This window comes from Microchirus variegatus, assembly GCF_963457635.1.
Source record: "Microchirus variegatus genome assembly, chromosome: 2".
Classification (NCBI taxonomy): domain Eukaryota; kingdom Metazoa; phylum Chordata; class Actinopteri; order Pleuronectiformes; family Soleidae; genus Microchirus; species Microchirus variegatus.
In genome coordinates, this window is record NC_139803.1 from 28,335,866 (window position 1) to 28,352,354 (window position 16,489).

At 41.2% G+C, this 16,489-nt stretch overlaps 2 protein-coding genes across 2 annotated transcripts; both read left to right on the plus strand.

The window, feature by feature from the left end:
• Window positions 1-399: 399 nt before the first annotated feature.
• Window positions 400-5,291, plus strand: LOC310940993 (schwannomin-interacting protein 1; the record flags this gene model as incomplete). Its single annotated transcript, XM_083906064.1, has 7 exons — window positions 400-489; window positions 2,125-2,384; window positions 3,210-3,334; window positions 3,990-4,098; window positions 4,406-4,537; window positions 4,636-4,753; window positions 5,191-5,291. Exons 2-7 carry the CDS (start codon window positions 2,127-2,129, stop codon window positions 5,289-5,291), a joined length of 843 nt encoding a protein of 280 aa, XP_083762190.1. The 5' UTR covers window positions 400-489; window positions 2,125-2,126.
• An 8,638-nt stretch (window positions 5,292-13,929) lies between these two features.
• LOC310941004 (P2Y purinoceptor 3) lies at window positions 13,930-15,387 on the plus strand (the record flags this gene model as incomplete). The annotated part of the gene is made up of 1 exon (XM_083906075.1): window positions 13,930-15,387. The coding sequence occupies one exon, from the start codon at window positions 13,930-13,932 to the stop codon at window positions 15,385-15,387; it is 1,458 nt and encodes a 485-aa protein (XP_083762201.1).
• Between the last annotated feature and the right edge of the window lie 1,102 nt (window positions 15,388-16,489).

Here is a 16,489-nt window from a genome sequence, read left to right on the forward strand (position 1 = left end):
ATGTAGATTATACCCGGTGCTAAGGTAAATATATATAGTATATAGTGTTATTTTATTTTATTTTAAGAACCGTCAGCCTCCGAATCCTGGCGCCACGACGGAAGCTAACAAGATGGCTTTTATTTTGAAGGCCAAAGCTACCGGAAGTGGCAGAGTTGGACGTTAAACCGCAAACATGTTCTTGTTGGTGGAATTCCTCAGCAGAAGGAAAAGGAGAAGATCCCGGGGCTTTGTTCGTATGTTTGGACTGAGTTTGTATTTGAGCAGCGACACAAACTGCGCACTCACCGTGTCTCCCGCTGTGTTCTGTCACGTTTGACGCTCGTTGAGCTCGAGTTGTTGCGAAGAAGACGGAGGGAAAAAAGAGGGAGAAAGTCTTGATGGAAAGGAGGGGACGTAGGAAGATGAGCGGGGGGAGCAAAGGAAGGAGCTGAGCAATGTGGCAAAACTCTGCCCTGCTTCGCCTGTGTTTGTGTCGCCGTTAAAGTGGTAAGCGTGTGTTTTTCTCTCTTAACAAACTGTTCATTTCATTATTTATTACCACAGTCGAGGCGTGGTTAACATTTCCTCCAGTTTTCCAGGTGAACAGCTTCAAATGTACTCTGTTTGGCGTCTTACAGGAGTCTGAAAGGTGTGTAAGGCCTGTAGAGGGCCTCATCGCACTTACACTGGACTTCTATCAACTTTTTCAACTGAAAAAAAAAAAGTGTTTTTCTACAGACAACATCATTTTTGAAAAACAACATAACAATAATAATACCCTTAATTTTCTGTGACTAAAAAGACAAATGTACAAACAATTAATGCTGTAGATCAGGGGTGTCAAACTCAAAAATGGTGTCCAAGTCATGGGCCAGTCATCAGGTCAAATAACACACAAAACTGTCCTTTTCCATCTGTCTTGCCTGATTTCCTCTGCTGTATTTCAGTAGAACAGCACATAGACATATAAAGCTAAAAGAAAGGGAGCCAAATACAAAAAAAATGAGTGGCCGAGCCCCCTTATAACCCCCCTCTGGTTCCGGCACTGTGTCTTCAAGGTCCACATTTATTGGTACTAATTAGTAAATCAGTGGAAAAAAAACTGGAAAGACATATTATCATATTATCTCACGGGCCAAATACAATTGCATGGTGGGCCAGATGTGGTCCGCGGGCCTTGAGTTTGACACCTGTGTTGTAGAGAAACCCGAAAAACGAAAATAGTAGCAAGATTAAAAAGTAAGTACTTAATTATTGTTGGGTTTTTTGCCATTTTTTAATAATAATTGTTTTTTACGCATTTTTGTCCCCAGATAAATGCTGCTAATAATAAATCACAAAATCAATCAGTCGAATATTTGCTGGAATAGTGTCAGAAAATGATGAGTAGTGTTTTCCACAAACCAACACATTAGTTTGGATGATTTCTTTGTTATATGGAGTAAAGAAAGTACTCAATATTTACATTTAAGGAGCTGAAAAATGTGAGAACTTGTTTTAATTATTTAAAAAAAAAAAAAACATTTGTGCAAAAATAAATATGTTAGTAAAGCCTACTGTTGTAGTCACAATCTTGTTGTGTTTGCCGTTATCTTACATTTTCAATCCAATATCGGTTGATATAAAGTCCCTATCATACAGATTTTGTGGCATGCAAATGAAAATGACACTCCAATGACACTGAGGTAATATTGTGTCTTAATATCTTGAGCAGCTCAGTGGTATAGTCCACAGTCCTTTGTGTGGAAGGCCGGGATTGGATTCAAATCCTGGTCAGGGCAAGGTCAGCAAATACCCAGTGTGGACCCCTAGGTAAGGCCCTTAATGCTACTTGCCTTTCCGTGCCCAGATATATGGGCCGGTTGTGTCAGAAAGAGCGACCACGTGGAGGGAGCAGCCGAAATACTCTCACACACAATATCATACGTTTCTTGCATATTTTAACGTTTCGAATAAATCACATTTGGGTTGAAAATGCAAGACTCAGTCAATGAAATGCCTATAATGTGTCCCTTATGGTGGCTACAGTTTTCTTTTAATTCTAATTTTTATTACTGTCTTCCAGAATGTAGCTTTCCAGTGACTTGGCAGCTTTTTACACTTAAAATCTGATCTACTTTTCTGCTGCTTCCACCAATGCAGAGATGGAGGGAGAGAAGGAGAGACGGAGGCAGCAGCGGGAGGAAAAAGAGAGTAATGAGGCGGAGGACGACAGGAGAAGCGATGAAGACACCGACGCCAAAGAGGACGAGGAAGAAGACGCTGAGGGTGCAGCGCTGGTCTGGCAGGAAGGCTACGGTGAAGACAATTTGGGCCTTCCCATCATGCACTGGGAAGCACTGAGTCTGCGCATCGCTGAGCTGGAGAAGCAAGAAGAGGAGAAAAAGGAGAAAAGGGCAAAGGTCAGAGGGCACAGTCGGGGAGAGGGGAGGGTGATGTTTGGTTCCATAATCGGAACATTGGAAGTCGGTACTGGGAGTGACCTCAAGTTCACCACATTGAACTGAGAAGTCGGAAAAACTAGAATGATTCTTGGGCTAGCTGTTGTTAGCCATTGTTAACAATGCTAGTCGATCACAACACTCTACATGGTCATTTGTTCATATAAACAGTAGGGGTGTAACGTTTCACCAAAACCACATTTGGTTTGCGTTAAAACACCCACAGATATCACAACTTCTGACAATCTAAAAAGCGACGTGTGGAAAGTTTTTGGCTTTCCTTAAGCAAACTGGAAACTTACAAATATCCCTTTCGACAATGAGCAACATTAGGGGACACCCGACAAGCCTGGCAAACTCAAGAAGTACATCTTCTTTGCGTCCCTCCACATCACGGGGTTCACAGGTGCTCGTCAGAATGCTGTTACGGACAAACTGGTACGCTTCGTTTGCAAAGACATGAGACCGATTCACATCTCGCAGTGGAATTCGAATGGTATTATAGATGAAGATTGACAGCCGTAGTTTGCTTTAGTTTTTGGTTATATATTTGTGTGCATTGTAATATTGTAGAGCTATTTGACAAACTCGCGCTGTAAGAAAATAATCAGTGCAACAACGGCTGTCGTAGAAGAGGCAGTGTCTGTATTATTCAAACTTTGTTTCTGTTCATTTTGGAGATCTCACTGTTCTCAATGCTGCAGTATTTTGGCTCAACCAGAGGACATCCTATTGTCCTAATGTAATCAAGTGGAATGGGATGGTAAAAGTGTGTTTGGTTTTCAGAGTGGAATCTCTCTGGAAAGAGGCAGAACTCCAGTTAGCTGGACAGAAGAGAGAGGCAGGAGAGCAGAGAGCTGGGATGACGGAGACGACGCCTGCAACAGCCACGTGCTGGCACTCACTTCCCGGTACGAGTGCTTTACTCTTACTTTTTAAATGTATTCTACTACAGAATGCTGAATACATGGCCTAATATGTATTTTAAAATGTATTCCATTAGATGACTCAATCTGAGTAATGCATTCTGTATACTTATACATACATATACGTTGTGTTGCATCGGTCCGTTCATCAGTGGAAGCACCGCCATTACATCAGACCATCCTGAACCCAATCTTCAATAATAATAACCTTGGCAGAAATTGTCCAAATGGGAGTAAAACGCTCACATTTGCTGGGATGTTTTTGGTACCAGGCACCTGTTTGAAGAAATGATCTTTCCTGTTTGAATTATGCTTTTTATGGTTTGTTGAATTGATGCTGCTTTGTATATTCAATGTTTGCCCATTCTTGTCCCCCACGTCAACTGACGTGTTCGGTATTTTGCCAAATGCAATGAGGTTTGTCCTGAGAAAGCACTAGAAAATCTTTTCTTTGCCCCTGTATCAATCAAATCGTTGAAATGATTACGCACATGATACGTTTTGGTTTTTATTGAATTTTGATGAAGCGCATGAAGTAATCTGGAAAGGGGGTTTGTTTACAGATACCCTGTTTCAACCTACTACATCAGTACAAGCCCAGTATATGAGGTGTGTGTTGTGTATCTTGTGTATTCTCCAGCCTGCAGACCCAGATGAATCTTCAGCTTTGCTTCATCAACAACAGCGAAAGTGAAGATGAAGAGGGGGAGGAGAAGGAAGATCTTAGCAAGAAGAGCTCCAGTTCATGGGTAACTACACATACAACACGCACTTTGCACTGCAATCATTTCAGACAAGACACTTGTCTTGGCTCCAAAATACAAAAATGTACTAAAAAAACACGACGTCTTGTGTTTTGAGGGTGGAGCATTGACCAGAGGTTTCAGGAAGGGGGGATGTGTATTTGTTGCAAATACACATTTTATTTGCAATAATCTGAATTTTACGGAACGTTACACCTTGTAAAGAAGTAACATCTTGAATCACAAAAACTAAATCATACTTTTGCGTGCAATGTTTAACAGCTCACCCCTCATCCCTTGTCCTCTCCTATAGTTAAATAGAGGAACAGTCCAGGTCCAGAAGAATCCTCCGCCTGCTTCAAAGCCAGAGAAACCCAAGTCCCGTAGCTTCAGGAACACGCTGAGGAGCCTCCGTGACAGACTGAGAACGGACCACAAAACAGCGGTGAGACTTTTGATTAGCAGTTGAAGCTCGACATGACAATGTAGTGATGCACAGTTAATGCACAGATCTCCTCGTCCTCCTCCCCTTCCTCTCCTTAGACGACTGCTCGTACCGCTCCTGTGATCCAGAGGAGACATTTGGAGCGCGGTGACCTTCAGAGCTTCAGCATCAAAGAGCTGAAGGATCTTTGTTCGTCTCTCAGTCAGACCATACAAGGTACGCACAATGGGAAAAAAACGTGAAACTACTATAACGTATAATGAATGCCACGACACTATACTGTAGTGCAGTGTGGTTTACTGTAGTGAGTATATTGTCAGTCACTACCCCCGACACCTGTGTGCTTATGCTTGCACACATGCACACGCTTATACTTTTAAGATGTGCTATCTCAATTTGAGATTGTGATGCAGTAGTACATCTTCCATGGTTCTCAAAGGGTGGTACTTCCAATCAGAAATACTGTTCTATTGTAATACCGGGGCATGTGATCGGAGTGGAGCGGAGGAGATTTGACCTGAGTGCGTAGAAAATGAAATGGATAACAAAAAAAAATGATTATGGTGTTACTTCAAGAGCTCAATATTTTCTATGGTGGTACAAATATAAGAAGAACCACTGTCTTAAGTGAATTTATCGTCTGTCCTCATCAGACCTGAGCTCAGAGCTTGTGGGCAGCCTCCAGGTGCGGGACCAGCTGAGGACCGAGCAGGACGCCATGCTGTTGGAGGTCCAGGATCTGACATCACTGTGAGCCGTCATCAGAAGTCCCATCTGTCCAACAGTCGCATACAAACGTTTGAGCGCACATCACGGTGAATGAACACTGTCTCTCACAAACATCTCAATTTGACCAAAGTCTTAGAGTGACCTGCCCAGTCACTGTGAAGACCTGAAAGAACTTGGATGTTCAGTTGCACAATTACAGAAAATATGGTGTGTGTGACCGAGCTGTAACGTGTAGAATCTTTCGCTAACGAATGGAGAGAATAGAAGACTGCACGCGTATGCCGATGACATTGATGTTTTCTTTTTGACGCCTAAATGAGGTGAATAAAATGCCACTGTATTTCACATCTTTCCTAAAGGCTTAAAGGGACAATTAGGGGATTTGTAAATTGTGGTTGTGTGAGATACCCAACACAGTCAGCACCTTATGAGTAGGTACTATTTTGTTCGTACTTACTTACTTGTCCGTGCTACTACGCTGACCAAAACCGTGCTGTGCCAAGGCGAGGAGACCTGGGACCATAGGTGGAAAAGGGGCTATAGAAAAGAACCTGGATTGTCCCTTTTAAATCGTCCCTTTAAATTAAAGGGTGTTATGAAAAGCTGCTTATTTTGCCAACTGAGCAATCCATTTTCTGCTAATGTAGCATGCATGTTTTTAGTTGTAGCTGGGTGAATTTGTGCTCTTATGTACAAGAAATGTAGCATTTTTTTTTTTTTTAAAGGTCTATTACAACTTTGATACTTCACATTTATAAACTCGGTCTCGCTCATCACAAAGTACCTGAATTCTACTCGTTTTGTTTGTTTGTTTGTTTGCTGTTAAAGGTCCCCTATTGTGAAAAATCAACTTTTTGATCTTTTAGTACTGATATTTGGGACTCAGGGGGCCATACCAGTCCCCAAAATGTGAAAAAACAAGACTCAGTCATGTTTTAGTGGTTCCACTTTGTTTAAGTATAGGCGATAAAACATGCGATGTTTACACCTCCCGACCAAGTGACGACAGTGCGTACATTTCACCATGAATGTTGGCACCCCGCCAGGCAGAGTACTTAACAGCTCCACCGTAGCTCCCCTTGTCCCTGTGAAATCGAGACTGCAGGTGAGGGAGGAAGAGCGGAGCACAGTGTTTTACACAAACTTCTAGCCTCAGAGGACTTGTGTGTCCAGTGGATATATTTTATTTATGAAAAAAATGTTCACAAGCTTCACAAGCCCTTTGCTGTTGATCGCATATGTAAATTCCTATGCTGGAGGGACACCTTGAACGCACCAGTTATGTGCCTGCAGTTAGTGAGAGGAGTGTGTGGATCGGTGATATGAGGAGCACGCGTTTGAAAGCACTGCAGAAAGATGTAGATGTTGTCCTACATTTCTTCTCAACCAAAGGCTGCCTTTCTGTCGTGTTTCCAGTTCTCTCCTCATGTTGTTCCACACGTCAGTTGGAGCCGCAGTTACACTGGTGCGTTCAGGGTCTTTTTCTAGCATGGGAATTTACATACACGGCGCACGGCGCATTAATAGTTTTTCTTCTATTTTTTTATGATCACGAGAAGCCAAAATTGTGGTCACTCTATGCATTACGGTGAAACTCAGTAACAACGGGTAAACGGACATTACTATGGGGTATATGGAGCGGGGGTTGTGACGACACTGCATGACAATAGGTGATATGTGGCGACAGTTAGATCGACACTCCCCTGGAAGCAGTGGATGTGTATTTACCTGGGTCTCATTCACATGTAAATGATCAGGCACAAAACCGAGCGTTTTGAAAAAGGCTATTTTGGCAGAGTTATTGAACTGCTATTGTGCTTCATCCTTATGATATTTTGACTAAAGCATGACATAGACATGTTCATTAGGGCATCAGGACCTAGTTTAACTTGGGTTAATAGGGTATAATATGGGACCTTTAAAGCTGCTGTCAGTGATGTGGTCTTATGGCTAACATTCCTTTCCTCCATGCATCACCTCGTGAACACTGACGGCAGCTTTGAAGCTTTTTTTAAAGTGCTTTGTATACTGCACTGATGTCACTGTGTGCACTTAAAACAAGCCTGAGAGAAAACATGGAACACAAGGGAAAGAAATAATAGTAATAATAATAGCTGCTTGGCACAGAACTGTCACCTGTATTTAAGACACTGCTTCCTACAACCGGACATCAAAAAAACCTGGATCGTCCCTTTAAATTCCATTAGAAAGGGAGTTATGAAAAGCTGCTAATTTTGCCAACTGAACAATCGTTTTTTTCTGCTAGTGTAGTTATGTTATTTTATAACAATCTTATTGCAGGTTTGATTCTTTTCATTTAACAGACAGTCTTTTTGATGATCTGATCAATAGTTTGGCTTTGTTCGATTTGTTTGATTCTTGTCAGACGGCACACTCGCACCAATCAACGGCTGTGTGATGTCACGTTTTAGTATCAGCTCTACTCGCTTGGAGCCATGCCGAGTAGTGCTAGAACTGTATCATTGAAAGGTACCAATGTGTCAATGCCTCATACAACCACATTGCAAAAACTGAACTATCCCTTAAAATAATCCACAGGGAAACTTTCAACTGCTCATATACTTTTTGGTTGCCATTGCAACTCATCCAAGTCGAATTATATAAATAAAATAATGTCTCTGAATGTGTTTGTGAACCACTGCAGGCTTTGCATTTATTTATTTTATTTGCAATGACTGTAATTGTAATTTCAGCACTGATATTTAGTTCGTCCAAGTATTTGGTCAGCTCAGTGCGACACATCACTGACGGCCATCATTGATACTGCGGTCACTCCCGTGGCGTCACTGCAGCAACGTCCTGACGATTAACTGTGGTTTACACTGATTTAACCTTGATTTTAAAATGAGTGTGGGACTATAAGCGGAGGAATAATGGGAATCATTTAATCTGACTAATTTACGATTGTTTTTAAATTAGTTAAGATATATATGAGCATTTATATGACACCGTCTTGTAGTTCTTTTTTTTACAAATGTAGATTGATTTTAGTCTTGCATTAAAATTGTATTGGGGAAAACTGCAGTTAATATGTCGTCTCCTTCTTTTTCCGGGTCAAAGACCGGGGGAGGGAATTTTGGTGCAAGCTCGGATCCCCAAGTCCGACTCCAGTCCAACTCCAGTCCGACTCCAGTCCGACTAAGCCTATACAGGCAAGAGTTATCGGACTATAAGTAGCATTATCTAGGTATGTTAGTCCAACTAAGATTAGCTTGATTTTGGTCAGACCAACGTGTTCACATGACAGCAAGAAAACCGAATTATTGTCTTAGTTCAACTTTCGTGCGTCACTGACTGGCTAAATGTGTTCATCTGCTTGGGGATGTCACCCTTGATTGCAAAACATCCAGCTTAGCTCAGCAGCTGACACACGCGCACACACACGCGGAACACACACACACAAGCAGACAGGTGAAGCGGGAAGAAGAATTGGATGACACACTGAGGGACAGAGGGAGGGACTGAATTACCATAGAAACTGGTCTAACTGTTCAAAGAAGCAGGCAGAAAAAAGGGTGAAAGCTGAAGTGGTCCAACTGTCAAGGTCACTGCTTCACACAGCGTCAAACTCTGACAACTAATCGCAGCTCAGGTGCGTTTGATATCGTTTTATATCAGCAGGAACAAAAAAAACCCATTGCGTTTGTATTTTGGAGCTGCGGACATTGAGCCTCAAAGCCTTTCGGAGGTTTCTTTTTAATTTCTTTTTTTGTATTTCCTTGTGGTTATTCCAATGGGTGACTGATGAAACAGGAGCCATATGGAGTAAAAGTCAGCTCTGGCACAGGTAAGCTCTCCCTGTCTGACAGCAGATTGCAGTGATGTAGGTATTTATGAGTTGCATGCAGTTCCATTTACACAAACACTGAGCTGCTGCTGCAGTCTGAAGACCACACAGAGGTTATTTTTAGTCCAGAGCGGTTCATTGTTAAACATGTCGTTCAAGAACTCGTTTCATAATCGTCTTTAAACGGTAGCCTTTCTTCGTGAGACTGAATATAATAAATTGAGTGGCAGATAATGGACACCGGGGGTTGGAGTTCGTGGAGTGTGTGTGGTTTCTCAGAAGCAATTTGCTGCTCCTGGAAAAACTAACAGTGCTGCTTTGGCCTCTGTTTAAGACGGGAGAGGCAAATCTGCACTTTTTATCAAAAATGACACAATGTGAAAGAAAGGTCCTTCATAAGTTTGATAAGATGATTTTACTTTTTCATTTTCAATGTCAGGCCTTAAAAGTTATAATTCAAATGTCTTTTTTTTAATTTTAAAACCCAAAATACATGTACAAAAAAGGATAATGTGGTCTCCCAAAAAACAGCGAATAATGTAACAATGATATTTACGATGTATTGAAGGAGTTGTTTTTGGATTGACTGCACTGTGAGATTATCCTGCACCTACTTGATACAATCCAAATCAGATTTAGAATATATTCCCTGCTTTGTCTAATGGTGAGACAGCATGTTTTGATTGTGTGGCTTTGTAAATCACTCACTCTCCCACACCAGAGTCCATAGAGAAGATCAACTGATTTTACATCACGACACACAATTCGAAAACGTTCGCTCAGTCTTGACAAAACTGACACAAACTTACCAAATAAAGCATGAGGAGTAGATCTCTCTGTGGACTTTGGTGTGGCAGAGAGAGCGGTTTACAAATCAACACCAACTTCAGATGCCTAAGCGTGCATGAACTATTATTTTAATAGCAGGTTAGCACATCATGATGTGTAGTTCAAAAACCTGACGTTTTAAGATGTTTTTTTCTGCATGGTCCCTAGGGATGTGAATCTTTGGGTGGCTCACGATTCGATTCTCGATTCAAAAATTGATACAATGCATAGTGAGTTAAGGCAAATTATGCCTTCAAAACAGTACAGTTTGTACAAGATAATGTGATAATGTGATCACACAAAGGCAAACTTAAGACAAAAGTTAACATTCATTCATTCAAAACAAATAAGAACTTACTGTACAAAAAAATAACTTGAATAAATAAAAGCTTAGGCTAGCTGCCTTTTTCTCCCAGAAGTTACAAGAAAACTGTACACAAATAACACAAACTGGTGTTTTGTGTGTTTTTTCGAAATAGAAGCTTAAAAAAACAATTGTCCCAAAATAAACTGTTTAATGTATGTTTGTCTGAGCAAATGTTGCCATTTACTTCTATATTAAGGGTAATCTAATTTAAACACAATTATAATCTCTATATGTGAACATCAAGTCCTGACAACTACCTTCCCACCCCCAAGTAGGTTTCACTTGTTAAATGTCATGTCTGTATATATAAACATTATTACCCACACAGATTTCTGACTGATTTTGCTATGACAACAGAGTCAAAAGGTGAAAGGAAAGATTGTTTGTGCATTTAACAACAATTCAAAGTCAGGTGAAATAGAGACAATATAATTGGACTATAGTATAAAACCTAGACACAAACATTAGCATTGTATATATTTTATTTAAAAATCCAAGAATAGTCAGCAACTCGACTGTGTCATTGAAAGCTTTTTTACTAAATTACCTGACGCCAATGATTGTCTGAATGTTTCATTACATCAAAGAGACGACGTCTCATTAACCATTAACATGTGAATCAGTTCCACACCGTGGAGCTGGTCTAAAAGGTTATTCTTGGTTTGAACTGCATGTTTCACCTCTGTTTTGAACAAATCCATTACACATTCCAAATGCTGAGGGGGAAAAGGAAGTAACCTCTTGGGCTTAATGGTGCGTTCCATTTGTAGTCGGAACTCGGAGTTTCCGAGGTCAGGGGGCGTTGGATTTCCAACTTGGAATCAAAGATTCAAGATGGCTGCCACTAAACAAAACAATAAATAGCACTTTTGTCATATTTGTTTCCCATTAAATCAGCCAACCATCGACATGTTGCTACGTTTATCATGGTCGGAAATTAACTTTCTTTTTCCCCTTTTTTGTGTCAGTAAAAGTAGCCGTGTTTATGGTGGCAGCCATTTTGGAATCCCATGTTCCTAGAGTGGCCATTCCCATAGCACCAAAAAGGACGACTACACTGCAAGTAAATTTTGTCCATGATAACGATGGTATGATGATACAGTGATTCTGAGATACTCTATTTATTGTAAGACTATAAGACTGTAAGACCATTGAATTTATGATGTATCATGTAGAGCTGCAACGATTATTTGATTAATCAATAACTAAATTGATCTTCACCTATATTGGTCATCCATTAATCGGTTTGAGTCTTTGTTTTTTAATTACAACAGTAATAACACGTTTCTTTCCGTGTGTTCACATAACATTTCAGAAGTGAATTGACTAAATGCTACTAAAACAACCACTGAAAGACAATGGAAACATTTCGATCAACATAACATTTACTTGCTATAATTGCTATATCTTTTTACGCATTAATTCTGTAGGTCTCACCTTGCACAGCTACAGTATATTTCTGTGTTACTGTGAATATGTCATGTTACTTGTTGACACATGACCCCTATTTACTTAAACTCTATTGCTGGTAAAGACCTGCAGATGGCTCACTTAATACACACAGCTGCAGCTGTCTGTGTGTTGAGCTGAACATGCAGCAGCACAGCTGATGGTGACCTTTTCAACTAAGAGTTAATTCAGCTTTTCGGGAAAACCGTGCACTGACCATATACCTTCTTCTTTTTCTTCACATGACCAGACTGGGTTTTCTGATTGTAAAGATGGTCTACATTCACTAATGTAAAGAGCAAGACCTGATGTTATAGAGTGATGAAGACACCCAGGCAAGTTTGGTTACTTATTGCTGAGCTAATGGGGTGAGAAGACACTGAATCAGCAGCATACTCTTGTACACAGGAAGGCAAACAAGCACTAAGAATCAGCAGCGTAACAACAGGAGGTCAAACATTGTGCAATGGCCATAGTCAACATCCAAAGAACTGGAGGGAAAATACTACCCTTTCATTTTACATATCCCACCAGAATGGTCTCCTGTCCGGTTTGTCCATGGTTTGACAACATGGGCTTCCCATGTGGGGCCCATGTTACTGAAACCATATGGGACATGCATAGTTCACCCACTTCATGCCCCCTTTGTATCCGGTCATTATCTCAATGGTAGAGTGAGTAGTCTTTCTACTGGAAGATTCTGGGTTCAATATAAGTCTATACTTGCTAATGCGTCCCTAAATACAGATGGGTTATGGGTAGGGTTGGGTACTGTTCATAATTGAACCGATACGGTGTCGGTATTTGGAATTCGGTACCGGTACCGGTACCACCGGTAGTAGCGCTGCCAGCGTCGGTAGATGATACTTTCCATGAGTCAAAAACAGTACATTCTTCAGCGTTTCAATAAATACCGTGTTTAACCAGGTGCTTCATTCAGGTTTCAGGTGTTTCCCCGGCCCGCCTTGCATTTCACATTATTGCTGTCGTGCTCTTGTAGTCTCACGACGTGTAGCTCTCACATTCTCGCCATCACTCAAGTACCGAAATTTGGCACCAATTCATTAAAAGTGAACCAATACTCGCAACTCGTACCGACGCAAATCAAAAAGTACATAAAGTGCTGGCTTTCGGTACCCAACCCTAGTTATGGTTTAGGCTAATATAATATGCTTTGTTGATTTCGGCAAACACGATAGTATTGCCCGATTGACTCCATCCTTGACTTTGATGCTGGTGCCCTCACAGCTGGACACAGGAAAAAACGTATATATCAGTAGTGGTTATTAGTTCTATTAGAAACAGTAGAAGTGGTACCTGTGATGTAAATGGATGAAATTAGGTTTATCATAACATTTCTATGAATAAATATAGACATAGGCAATGTGAGTAACCTGTGGTCAGGTCTAAGCCTGGGTCATACTTTCCACATCCTGTGTACGCAGAATGTCACTATACATTTCCGCATGTGTTTACATGGCCCTGATTCCATTCATTGTTAAATTATTTGGATTTCAGTGACAGCGATTTCTCACCCTCATTTGTGTGTCTTTGTATTCTTTGAGGTGGAGTGGCTAGCATTGTTGCCTCACAACATAGAAGGTCACGGGTTCAAATTCAAGCCCCAATCATGCAGAGGTTAATTAACACTCTAAATTGACCATAGATGTGAATGTGAGAGTGACTGTGTAAGCTCTCTATTAAAGCACTGTTTTGTCCTTAAAAACCCAGACAAACTTCAAGATTTTGGCCATGAAGGGACGTGTTGTCTCTCACTCGCAATGTTAATCACCTCCACCTCCAGATGAGAATTGTACCTTATATCATTTTGTCAGTCCCAGGTGACTGGAACAAGCTGAAATAAAATCTGAATCATTTTAACCAATGAAATTCATCGACTGGTAATTTTGTACAATGCAGCCAGTAAAATACTACTGATTGCAATGCTAACCTGAAAAGCGGTGATCATCTTACCTGGCAGATAACTCATTTGTCTCTTTGTCTTAAGGTTAACGCCCAGGCATGGCATCGAGGATCGTCCAGGCATGGATCTGAAGACATCTGAAAATCAACGGTGAAGGATCGCACAATTCGACTCTAAATATCACAGAGTGTAAGGATGAGAGAGAAGACATCAGTCAGAGTCCCAAACGTAAAAGCCAGAGCCATATTCAAATTCTTCCTCATGTGAAAATCACCTCAAACCTCAGGATGTCAATCAGTGCTGGGGATCTGCCCAACATCAGTGTCTCACTCCACCATGACATGTTCAACTCCTCCTCACAATATTCCACTGCCTCCACCACACCTCCATCTTGCAGCATCGATGAGTCCTACAAGTACATTTTCCTCCCCATCTGTTACTCTTTCACGTTCATCTTCAGCATCCTACTCAACTCTGTCGTCCTCTACCGCTCCTTCCGCCAGACCAAGCGCTGGAACGCCTCTCTGATCTACATGGTTAACCTGGCCTCTACAGACTTCATGTATGGCCTGTCGCTGCCCTTCCTTGTGGCCAGTTACATCATGCGTGACCGTTGGGTCTTTGGAGACTTCATGTGCCGTCTAGTCCGGTTCCTCTTCTACTTCAACCTCTACTGCTCTATCTTTTTCCTCACCTGCATCTCTGTGCACAGGTACCTTGGTATCTGCCACCCGATGAAAGTAATCTCGCTGGAGACTAAGAAGGCCGTCAAGTGCACTTGTGTCCTGGTTTGGATTGTGGTTTTTGCTCTGACCTGCCCCATTTTCCGGTTTGCGCAGACTGGTCATGTGACAAGACTGGGAGGAACTGTAAGTAATAGTGACAACCCAAGCTATGAGATGTCCCTGATTAATGGTAATGGAAGCCATGGTCATTTAGGAGGTATCATTGAGGAGTACCAGAACTGTTGGGATGATGCCATAGATAAGGAGTTTGCTGATTACGTGCCCTATGGAATCATACTCCATTTGCTGGGCTTTTTTCTGCCTTTTTCCATAATTGCTTGGTGCTATTCTCACGTCGTTCTGACTATTTTTAGAACGCTGCACTCACGGCCCTCGTCTCACAGAGGTCCGAGAGAGGGAGGACACGAGGGTTTGGAGAAAAGGGAGAAAGCAAGCGCTGCAATTTTTGGCAGAGAAAGAAAAGGAAGCAATGGGATATCAAGGGCAGTGAGAAGAGATGAAGGGATGTCCATTTTCCTTGGCGCCCGCTCCCCATATGCCAATCGCAGACGCAAATCCATCAAGACCATTATCACCATCACCTTCCTCTTTGCTCTGTGTTTCCTCCCCTTTCATGTCACCAGAACAATATTCCTTTTGTTGAAAGTGACAAAGAGAGTCCCCTGTCAAACCATGACCATGGTCTCCATGTGCTACAAGATTACAAGGCCTTTGGCGTCATTCAACGCATGGCTCAACGCCCTCCTTTACTTTCTCACTAAAGACAAAGGGGGCGCTCACTGCTGCCAGACTGTGGACAGCAGCACACAACAGCAACAACAACAACAACAACAACATGGTGGCCTTCTACTGCCACTGAGGATGATGGGAAAAGGAGAGGATGCAGAGGATGGACGGAGAGAAGATGGGATGGACAATAGGGAGAAAAAAGCATTGCACAACAGTCCGTCATACACAAACAGAGCAAAGGTCAGATATATAGTTGATATAGAAAAGTGATTAAAAAAAGAAGGAATTTTGGTGAACTGTAGATGACTTTTACTGGAAAAGAACGTATAATATAATGTATAATATGAGCATTGTAGCAGAGATTAAAAGAGATTTCTGCCACTTGACTAAAGACTCACTAAACAAAGTGTATGTTTGACATATTTTAGGTATGTGCTCAATGCTTTTTCTTGCCATTAGACAGACTTTTCCAATGGGAAACTTAAGTTTGTGTTGCATTGTAAACCGCCTACTCCTCAGACCAATGACTATGGAGAAAATCTTCATGGATGTTGTTGGTCCACTATTGCCTTTGTCAATCAGTTCATTCAGATTTAGGTGAGTGACACAAACTTTTTGGGGTTTTTTCTGACTTTTTTTCTACGCACTTTGGTGTGGGAGTGGGAGCAATTGACAAACTTTCGGCTTGACTCATAAAAGTGTTGTTTAATGGGGTAAAGTGTAGGTGTAGATTCTATTGGGTGAGCCTTCTGTTAATGGCTAAAACTATCTGTACATTTGTTTGACTGGTTCCTGGCAATGTGTCAGGTGCAGATGTGCAGCTATGCTGCTGTCATACTTTGAACATTAGCTTGCGCAACATTACTGAAAATGTGATGTAATCATGTCCATTTATTTTGTTTTTGTTGTACATGTTGTATAATATGCATAATGTGTTACATATTTAAAATGCTGCACTTCTGTTTTAAGTAACACAATAGTAGGATTTGCTCTCGGGCTTCCCCACAATTGTTAAATGGTATTGTTTGTTACAACTGTCATGTCAATGATAATGGTGAACTCTGAAGCAGGACTATACAAACAACCACGTTTTTAGACCAGCTACAGTAGCCTTTGTTATAGCATTAGCATATAGCAATTTACTTTATTTTTCAAGATATTACACGAAACAAAAACTAACCGACTTGTAAGTTAGAGTTGTGCCAACTCAAAATTCTGTTTTCAAAGATTTTTGCGAACTAATCGTGTTCAGATAATTAAAAAAAGATTAAATAAAAAAATGTAATTTTGAATTTTGAGTTGGCACAACTCTAACTTACTTGCTGTGTTCATATATACTCATGATGCTTTAAAGAGCGCATGAGAACACAGG